Below are 11,128 nucleotides of genomic sequence, written 5' to 3' on the forward strand. Positions count from 1 at the left end.
AGCCAATGTACATTACTTGAATAAATAGCTAAAAAGGACTATTTAAGCTAGTACAAAAAGTCCTTCAAAGTTATTTTGTATAACATAGATGAGGCAAAATATTAAAATTTCAATTTATATTTAATATAAGTTAGTTTCATACAACTTATATACAAATTGGTGGACTCATTTCAATAGCAAACCTTGTAAGGTATTTTAAAATAAAGAAAAAGTAAAATGCAGTTTGAACACAAAAATAGCATGTATTTTAACTACGGTAACCATTTGGACATAGAAAATAGGTCGTCCGGAAAATTGTTTTTTTTTTGAAATTCTAGTACATAGCATAAGCTTTATTTCAACAAATGTTTGAAGCTCGGATTATTTTTGGAACATATTCAAAACTGAAGTTGAAAAAGTTAAATTTTTGTGCAGAAGTTTCTATTTTGAATCCATCCTGAGGGCAAGTAAAAGGTCAGATTTTTAATAAATTCATATGAAATGAAAGGAAAATACCTAAAATTGCAATAAAATAAAAATTATTTTGAATTGTTAATTTTTCTCTAAGTTATGGTAGTTTTAACAAAAAAACCCAGCACAGTGGGGACGTATTATAGTTGGATACAGTATAGATAATGTCTGATAGTGATTAAAATCACTATCATAAAGAACGCTTCGATGCAAAAGTGTAGATAATGTTTAATTTTAATAAATTAATGGAATATTCCAAACGCTACATGATTTCCTATTTCCTTATTTATATTCTGATTACAAGTTTTATGATTTATAAGTGTAATGTACGAATAAATAAATAAATATATATATATATTAATAATATATAAATATAAACAATACTCATCTAAAAAAAAATATAATGATCCATACATTTTTCAAAAAATTATAGCTTTATAAAGGAAAAATATAAAAATTGTTTGTTAACTTTGAAGTCTGTTTTTACCGTAAAGACAAAATAAAGTCCGAAATTTTTTTTTTTTTCATAATAAATTATATTATATTATCTTTAATTTAAGATATGTATAAAAGTGTCTAAGTATCTGGAACACTTTCAAAGTTTAAGTTGAAAAAGTTCTGCTTTCTCTATGCATTTTTAAGTTTTGGACCCCTCCTGTATTAAGAAAATGGTCCGATTTAAAAAAAATTATGTCGAATGAAAAATGTAAAAGGGTCAAATTATAAAAAAAAATATACGAAATGATAAGATTTGGTCATTTTTGAAAAACTTATGGCAGTTTTAAAATAAAATAAAATGGAAAATTAGCGATTTTTAATATGTAATTTTTTTTAGAAATTCCCCCATTTGCAGGGAATAAGAAATTTTTTTTTAATTTTTAAGATTAATGTCTTCAACTTGATCAGATTTGTGATCTTTTGAAGCATCGTTGAAAGAAATCGGTCCGGTGACAATTTTATTATATGTATTTATGATATATTTTCGAGATTTAAAATATTTATGAGATATCTTATTTATATTTTTTATTCTTTATTAAAATGTTATAACTTATTTACTGTCAATTTATTTCTATTTTAATAACTAACTACTATAATATCGAACATAAAATCGTTTAAAAACTTGTTTTTTCATATTTATTATAAATTCAATTTGTTGATTAGCTCATAATGTTAGTTAAATTATTTAATATTCCCTAAATCCTAGTAGCCTTTCTTTAAAATTTATACTTAAGTATATAGCATTTTGTATATTTATAATCCATTGTCCGAGCAAAATTTAATTAAAATTAGATACATTAAATTTTTGTGTAAATAAAAATAAAATTTCAGTTTAATTGAATTTTATTTAATTTTTATTAGAGCATTGAGAAATTCATTTTTCTACCGTTAAAGAGCACCTAACCTCTCATATTTGATACTTCGGATCATATCAAGTCTTATCTAATATTTCAAAATCTATGTACAAACTTTTACTCTTATTTATTAAGTAATAAAAATGTAAGTCAATTTTAACGTATGATATTGTTATAAAATAATTGAATAACTTTCGAGTTTATGTGTTTTATATATATATTTTTTAACTGACACCTAAAACTACAAGTCAAGATATTTAATGAATGAAGATTAATGAAAATCTAATTATATTAATTAAAATAATACAAACTTCAAACAAAAGAAAAAGTTTTCTTGTGAATATATAAATTAAATTGAAAGTGAATTAAATATAATATATTAAATTTTATTCAAAATTTAAATACGAAGCTATGCGCAATTATTAACTAAAAATGAAAAATTTAAGAGAATTAATTTCAATTTTTTGTAATATAATATTGCTGTGTTATATTTTAAATAACCGCAAAATTATATTTTAGTCAATAATATTATTTTCATCTGTACAAAACAATTCTAAAAGGATGTATTTCATGAAATGTTATTTTCGTATTTTTATTATAATAAAAATAAGAGATCCTATTTTAACTTTTTTCTATGTATCATTTTTATTATCTTTCGTTTTTATAAAATTTTACTCGAACGTGTTTCTAGAGTCAAAACTTAACTTTTCAATTAGAGTTCATTGTTCGTACACCCCCACGCAAGTACATGTGTAAGTACCATCGGCTGTTACCCCGAGGAATAACTATAATTACGACCACATGTCTCTAAGGTTTAATTGAGCTGAAAAATGATAGCGTTATAGCAAAATATCTTTATTTTTATTTCCATTGTTTAATTAATTTTTACATGCCGAAATTCAAGTTAATAATGATTATGTTACAACAACATAGTGCTTTTATATGAAGAGAACGAGTAAAAAAATCGAACAAACATTAATAAAAAATGACCCGTGCGCATGTTTAATGCACGGCTAGTCCGGCGGTCGTTTGGATAAGACGCGGTGCGTGGAGAGAAGAATGCTGAACAGGGATGCCCCATGACAGTCAATCTACCCTTCGCAGACTCAGTATCAACAATCCCCGTCATCATTACTTCACTCAGTCTCTTTGCCCACATATATACGACCAGATCCCAGCGCGGTTTAGTATATACATTGATTGAAACTTCTTTTGCGTGTGTCTATGTGAAAGCAATGGAAAACTGAGTAGAAATTGAGATACTTGGGGAAATCTCTAACAATGTCACAACAATTGCGGGTAGAAACTTGCGCGGTCGACGGCTTACATTCTTTTGAAGCTTATACAAAGACAACTATACTGTACTTTAAACGACATCCAACTATTACAGTTATCCTACGTACAATATAAGTTGTGCAGTGGTGTTATTTTAGAGGGTTTTAATAGGAGAAAAAAAAAGGAATTATTTTTTTTCTGACACGTATCTGTGACCTCGGGGCTTTAGTGTCATTAAAACATGCATGAAATCACGTGACGGCTGGCATACGAGTATCCTAAAAAAGTAGACTGATAAATAAATGAATGTTAGTTTTTTTTTTAGTTTGACAGTGGTTGTTGCAGTCGCACACATTGAAACATGCCTATTTATACGAAACCCGTGAATTCTTATCTTTATTTAATCTTGGTGTTTAAAAGACACAGTGGTATAGTAAGTTTTGTATATACATGTATAATTGGATGGGGCTGTATAACTACATCAGAGAATTCATAACTTTTACCATCAGGGATACATAATCCTTCACTTGTGAATACCTTATTTGACGATGATGTTCATTATTCTTAGTATTATATTTCATAATATACGAGTATGATACTCGTATCTTGAGTGTCAGCGCGGATAACGTTTATTATACACGAGTTAATCGTTTGGCGCATTAAAGCCAAAGTTCGAAATGTTGTTTCCATCAAAATATTTAAATTATTCATCTACGTGCCACTTTCTCGACTTTGTTTTCCTAAAAGTTTTCTCGTGCTTGTGTTTTTCACAGCCTACTCATTACATTACGTTAAATTTTAAAGCAAGATGTCAGTGCCACTTAAAATAGTTTCGTATTATCTTCTACATAAATCAATAATTTGATAATAATATTATATAATAATTTTTTCGAATTATATTTTATAACTTCATAAAGTGAAATATTCATTGATTTTTCATAACATTAGAGATATTTATTTAAATAAAATTTAAAAAAACTGCTTGTAATATTTTAGAAAAATTCATATTATTTAAGTCATTGGTATATGTACTGTTAATATATATATTGTTTAACAGTTTGATAAATAAATTTTTAAATGAAGACACGCTTCAAAATGTTTGGGTATAAATTAATTTGTAATGAGACTCGTACAAGATTTGTATTTTTCAGCTTTTTATTAACAATAAATATAAGAATTTCTCATGTATCTTATTATACTTCATTCCAATATTTTGTCAGTTTAAAATTATTTTCCAGAGAATTGATATCGTTATGCATGTCAAATCATTCAAAACTTTATTCATGTTAACTCAATTGTTACAAATATGCATCTTATTTTTTATTACTGTAATGGGATATTTTTTTAGGAAATTTCGAAGGCCTCTTTATACATGATGTAAATTGATTGACGTAAAATAATAATTGTTTCCTCTGAAATACTCATGATACGATAATATTTTTCATTTCTTGACGTTTTAAGCGTTATTACTTGATTGTACCAAAAATATACATTTTTTTTTTGGTGTGCAGTGTTTGTATTTAGATACCTATACATTTATACAGTTAATACAAGTATGATATTTTAATTAAATTAATAACATAAATTTACAATATACGTTTATTGTATAACTCAAATTTATTTTATATTTCATTGCTTTGTAAAGCAACAGAACGTTTTTTATAGATCTCAAGAGTAAAAAAAAATTAACTTTTGTACTTGAATTATAAGTACACATTTAATTTATTTCTTAATATTCTAAATTTATTTATATTTATCAAATTATAACTACGCGAACTTGGCCAACCCCGAGTATTGGGATAAATGCAAGGTAAAAGAAGATAACTACACGAAGAAAATAATAGGTTTTTTTATAATGAGTAAATTGTATTTAGAAGATCTATCTTATAATAAGAGTTTTAAAAATTTAGTACTCTATTAAAGTTAACTATCGAATTCTATATACGTTTAAAACACATACATAAATTAAATATTTTAAAATCTGAACCCTAGATCAAATTTAAGAATCTGGTGTCTTGAAAGTAGTTGAGTTATTAATTAAAAGGGAATTGTTTATGTAGTGTAATTATTTGATTTACCAAATGATTAAATAAATAAAATTTAATAACTTCATTGAAGAAAATTATTTTATTATTAATATTAAATTTTATATTACAGAATGACCTGATAATGAATAAATTGTATCTACAAGTATATATTTTAATCTTATTGTCATGTAAGTATAATTAATTTAGTATTAATAAGTATTCAAACAAAATAATAATTTTTATATTTTAATTCAGTATAATCGTTGTAGTATTCTGATCAGAGTACAGTAGATTAGAATAGGCTTATGTCTAAAAATTATTTACCTAGTACATTAATCAATATTCGATGGTTGGACATTTCATGGCAGCTTTACTACTGACAGGAAATTATCTGCAGTAGCCAATTTCCATAGGACGTTTACACAGTTAAATTTATGTATTTTTATAATTCATCATTTTTACTTCGTTATCCGGATCGATAAAATTACCACACATTTTTTTTCTGTTAATAGGAAAAGTGTCCTCATATCCTGTTTTCATTATTTTTTTGTCTCAAATAATTAAAATATTTTCAGCTACCAAAGCAAACAACGAGCTCATTGGTCCGGTATTTCGTTTGTTACCACCGTTTAATGTTCAATTTTCTAATGATACTGGTGTTAAAATTGATTGTACAGCTTTTGGAAATCCTAATCCACATATACAGTGGTATTTAGGTAATTAAAAATAATATAAAACAGAATTATTTATTTGGTGGTGAGTATTTTATGAAACTTTTATTTTATTTCATAATTCATTTAGAGGACGGAACGAGAGTAATGACAATTCCTAAAGTCAGAATAATACACCAAAATGGAAGTTTAGTATTTCTAAGTTTTGGACCCAGCTCATTCATGCATGATGTTCATAGCGCACAATACAGATGTAAAGCATCGAATATTGTTGGTCAAATTATAAGTGGCATTGTTAATGTTAATGCTGGTAAGTATAAGAATTGATAAAATTATCTTTGGTATCATAAATAATATAAAGACAACTATTTTATGTTTTTAGTTATGAATCAAAACTATGATGTCCAAGTTTATGATGAATATGTAATTTCTGGAAATACAGCATTATTGCGATGTCATATTTCTGCGTATGCATCTAACTATGTAATTATTTCATCATGGACTCAAGATAACATAATACACTTCTATCCAAATGTTGATACGGATGGAAAGTATTTGGTACTTAGTAATGGAGATCTGTACATTAATAATGTGGATTCAAGTGATGGGTTTAAAAGTTACACGTGTAGAACGGTGCATAAATTAACTGGCGAAACTAGATCCAGTAGTATTCCTGGTCATATAACTGTAAATGGTAATTAACAAAAAAATATTTGTATATTTTTATACGTGTTTCAATTAATTTTTATGATGTTTAAGAACCTATGGGAAATCAACGACCTAGGGTAATAGTTGAATCTGATAGTAGGAAACACGTTAAAATAGGTGAAGATCTAACACTATCTTGTTTATCGCAAGGTTTTCCTGTACCTACATACAGATGGTATAGGGAAAATGGCGATTTACTAATTGCTATTGAATATGACTCACGGGTATCAATACCAATTTCTGGACTACTGAAAATAAATAAAGTTCGATTAGAAGATGATGGAAAATACGTTTGTATATCTAATAATAGCATAGGTGAAGAAACAGTTCATCACAGCGTTTTTGTTTCCGGTATTTATAGATAACTATACCATACAATACAAATTTTTATACAATATCAAATTTTTAGAACCATTGTCTGTAAACATAGTGCCTCAAAAGATTGTTAGTTCTTTGCAACCAGATTCTACGAAATCTGCTCAATTTATATGTACAGTCAATGGCTATCCAATCAATAGGATATTATGGTATAAGAATGGACAACCATTAATGCATCTTAATGGAAGGGTGCGTGTAACATCAACAGCTAATAAGCATATACTAATTTTATCATCATTAAATAAAGATGATCAAGGCATTTACCAATGTTTTGGAATTAATGATTGGGATACAGCCTTTGACAATGCGCAAATTTTATTAGGAGGTTTGAAAAATGTATTATGTATTATTTGTTATTTTATTTAAATTTATAATTGTATCAATTAGATTTAGGTCCAGAACTAGTTTATTGGTTTACAGAACAAACATTACAACCAGGTCCATCTTTATCATTAAAATGCGTAGCATCTGGGAATCCTTTACCTCAATTTACTTGGACCTTAGATGGATTTCCCATTCCTGAATCGAATAGAATTTTGATTGGTCAGTATGTCACTGCCGATGATGACGTCATTGCACATGTTAACATATCATCATTGAAAGTCGAAGATGGTGGAGAATATACTTGTATAGCTCACAATGAAATATCACAAGTATCACATTCTTCTAGAGTAAATGTTTATGGATTACCATTTATAAGAGAAATGCCGAGTGTACACGTTATATCAGAAAAACAGCTTGTTATCAAGTGTCCTGTTGGTGGATATCCAATAGAATCAATTAATTGGGAAAAAGGTAGATATTTATTACATAAATACATTATTTAAATTAAAATTACATTTTTTTTAGATGGACATAGTGTACCATTTAATCAACGCCAAAAAATTTACAGTAATGGAACATTAATTGTTGACAAAGTTCAACGACAAACAGACGCAGGAATTTATGCATGTATAGTAAAAAATCATCAAGGACATTCATCTAGAAGAGATGTAGACGTGCAAGTATTGGGTAATTTTATGCTTTAAGCTTACTTTGGTTACTTTTTTTTAATATTATATGTAATTTGTTTACATTCATTTAGTTCGTCCGAAAATTTTACCAATTCCTCCAATGACAAACTTATTAGCAGAAGGTATGAGAGCTGCTATTCCTTGCCAAATAATAGAAGGTGATCTTCCAGTTACATTTACTTGGATAAAAAATGATGGTGAAGTAAATAGTGATTTAGGTATTGGAACAACAACAAGACATCATGATGAATACTCATCTTCATTGATCATAGAACGAATCACAACAGAGCATGCTGGTAATTACACATGTATAGCAAAAAATGTAGCTGGAGAAGAAAAATTTACTGTCCCTTTGACAGTAAATGGTAAGAACTAATTTTAAATAAAAACTTATATTATTTTATATTAAAATTATGTTACAATTAGTTTCACCGAAGTGGACAGTTGAACCACAAGATACAAATGTGATTTTGGCATCACCTTGCATGCTACATTGTCAGGCCGAAGGATATCCAAATCCAACTATTGCTTGGAAAAAAGCCTTTGGTAAAATAAAAATAATATATTAATAAATGAATACAGTAATAGACTTAGATGGTTTGGTCATGTTATGAGGAGATTAAGAAAAGTTATATAAATGAATGTTGAAGGAAGGAGAGGTAGAGGAAAACCAAAAAAGAGATGGAGGAATGCTATTGAATGCGATATTAGGACAGGTGATGTGAGCGTAGACGATGTGGAAGATCGTGTCAAATGGAAAATTAGGATAAGGGTGGCGGACCCCAAGTAGTTGGGATTAAGGTGAGGAAGAAGAAGAAGAATACAGTAGTTTTTAATTTATTTCTTAAGTAATTTACTATCACTATCATAAAAAAATGCTTCGGTGCTAATCTGTTAAATTTCACAATAATATTTGTAATATACAATTGATAATTTGATGGCCGATTTTTCATAATTTTAGAATAATTGTAGGATGGATTTCTTATCATATTGTAGAACACTTTAGGAGCTTTAATTTGATATAAAAATAGTTTGTGCAGACATTCTGGAAAATTTTCAAAATTTTAAAGCAGTTTTTAAATGCAAAAAACAATTCTTTGAAAATGTAATTTTTTTTACTGTAGCGTAACTTTAAGATATTTATATAAACTTTCGGCGTTGGTAGATTCAACTAAATCAAAATCAGATTTTTTTAACGCATAAACAAAACAAATTGGTTCATTGAATGTTGTGAATTTTCGTAGATATACATAAAAGACGCACATCATGATAAAATCAAAAACTTCGCATCGAAGATAAAAGATTTAAATTATAAAAAAGATATCATAAAAAATATAAGAAAATACTAGTTAAACTTTTTTAAATTTTTAATTAGGAGATTTTACGGAAGAGTTCAAAGATTTCTTATACGAACCAAACGTTAATTTCTTTAGGAATGGAACTTTGGAGTTTCTTCACCCTAATAAAGTAAATGAAGGAAAATATATGTGTGAAGCAAAAAATGGAATTGGTTCTGGGCTAAGTAAAGTCATACAGCTAAAAATAAATGGTAATTTTAATCTTTTATTGGTATTAGATAATACAATTTAATTCCATAAAAAATGATTGGTAATTTGTTGCTAATTTTTGGTATAACAAGTTATTTTAGATTTATGTAAAAATTTAGTTAAATTATATCTAATATATTAGCTCCCGCGAAGATAATCCAAAAAATTCAACAAATTCAAGCAAAACTAAATAGTGATGCTCGAGTAGTATGTTCTGCTGTAGGAGATAAGCCTTTGAATATTACTTGGAAAGGGTCAAATGACTTACCAATCTTAGAAGTCGTGGATCAGAGGTAACTATAATTTTATAATAAAGTAATATCATACCTGGATCATCCATATTTGAAAATATCTATATAATATACTGAACATAAATTATAATTTTTATTCAGTATAAATGTACAATTTTTAAATAATTTATCATCGATATACATAAAAAATATATAAATAAATAAGATATTTATTATATAATGAAGATATTAATAAAATTTAATGAATTATTAACTCGTGTTGAATAACATAATATGCTAATGTTAAAAAATATTAATTTATTTTATAAATAAATCTCTATTGAGTTATTTCATGTAAAATCATCTAAACCTGATTTTAAGTCTTAGGTTTTGCTGGAAATTTAATATTGTCTTTTTACAAGTTCATGATAGTTAAAAAAAAATTACACTTTTTTATCTTTGGTAAGTAGCGAATTAAAGATAAAAGAATAATATATAAAAAGATATATAAGATATACAAAAAATACTTCTATTTGCAGCTTTATAAAAAAATTATATCAACTAGAATTGTGTATTGTTTAGTTTAAATTAAGTGTACTTTTAAAAATAATTTTTTTTTTTTGTAATTTATACATAAAATGTAAGAAGTTTAGACTTTATTTTATGTAAGTTGAAAATATTGTTTTAGTACTTAGATTTCAAGATTTCGAAAAAGAAAATTCTTTTGAAGATAAGATCATTTTATTAATTAATAAAAAAATTAAATACATATTAGATCACTATTTAGACGATTTGACATAAATAACTATTTTAGCTTCGATGCGAAGCTGAGAAGGTTTTACTATGATGTGTTTTTTTTTTTTTTATGTCTGTTACCACGTTTTCTCAGCTCTCACCGAACGGATTTCTTTCAACGATACGTCAAAAGATCACAAATCGTATCTAGTCGAAGACATTACCCTTAAAAATTGAAAAAAATTCCCTCGTTCCCTGTAAATGGGGGAAACCTCCAAAAAAATTACAAATTTAAAAATCGCTAATTTTCGAAATTTTTTCAATTTTTTTTACTAAAAACTGCCGTAACTTTTTCAAAAATGAACATATCAATATAATTTTTTTTTATATAGATGCTTGATGTCTTTACCTATCATTTGATATATTTTTTTTGTAAATCTGACCCTTTATCTGCCCACAGGGGGAGATTTAAAAAGACAACTTTTTTACAAAAAATTAACTTTTTCAACTTAACTTTTGAAAATGTTCCGGAAAGACTGACACTTTTATATATATGTTAAATTAAAGATAATGTAATATACTTTAATTTGAAAAAAAAAAATTTGACCTCTGGACTTGTCTTCATGGTGAAAATGACTACCGTATGCAAAAATATGCTATTTTTTTGAAAAAATTCTTGATATTATATTTTACATTTTTTAACATTATGATGCTATAACTTTTTAAAAAATGCATGAATCAA

At 26.5% G+C, this 11,128-nt stretch overlaps 1 protein-coding gene across 2 annotated transcripts in view; it reads left to right on the top strand.

The window, feature by feature from the left end:
- Positions 1-11,128, top strand: part of LOC126905719 (cell adhesion molecule Dscam2) — a 46,001-nt gene that overhangs the window by 16,219 nt on the left and 18,654 nt on the right. Inside the window, exons 2-13 of one of the 2 annotated variants that reach the window (XM_050685703.1) lie at positions 5,235-5,292; positions 5,680-5,820; positions 5,906-6,085; positions 6,158-6,469; positions 6,535-6,834; positions 6,893-7,186; positions 7,249-7,656; positions 7,711-7,872; positions 7,946-8,239; positions 8,301-8,420; positions 9,250-9,423; positions 9,564-9,714. In XM_050685703.1, the coding sequence (XP_050541660.1) occupies positions 5,247-5,292; positions 5,680-5,820; positions 5,906-6,085; positions 6,158-6,469; positions 6,535-6,834; positions 6,893-7,186; positions 7,249-7,656; positions 7,711-7,872; positions 7,946-8,239; positions 8,301-8,420; positions 9,250-9,423; positions 9,564-9,714 (2,582 nt within the window). In that variant the 5' untranslated portion in view covers positions 5,235-5,246. Of the gene's footprint in view, positions 1-5,234; positions 5,293-5,679; positions 5,821-5,905; positions 6,090-6,157; positions 6,470-6,534; positions 6,835-6,892; positions 7,187-7,248; positions 7,657-7,710; positions 7,873-7,945; positions 8,240-8,300; positions 8,421-9,249; positions 9,424-9,563; positions 9,715-11,128 lie in introns of those variants that run through there. The other variant, XM_050685713.1, reaches the window with a different exon arrangement.

The sequence above is a fragment of the Daktulosphaira vitifoliae genome, unplaced genomic scaffold (genome assembly GCF_025091365.1).
Source record: "Daktulosphaira vitifoliae isolate Bord-2020 unplaced genomic scaffold, ASM2509136v1 Scaffold_1, whole genome shotgun sequence".
Classification (NCBI taxonomy): domain Eukaryota; kingdom Metazoa; phylum Arthropoda; class Insecta; order Hemiptera; family Phylloxeridae; genus Daktulosphaira; species Daktulosphaira vitifoliae.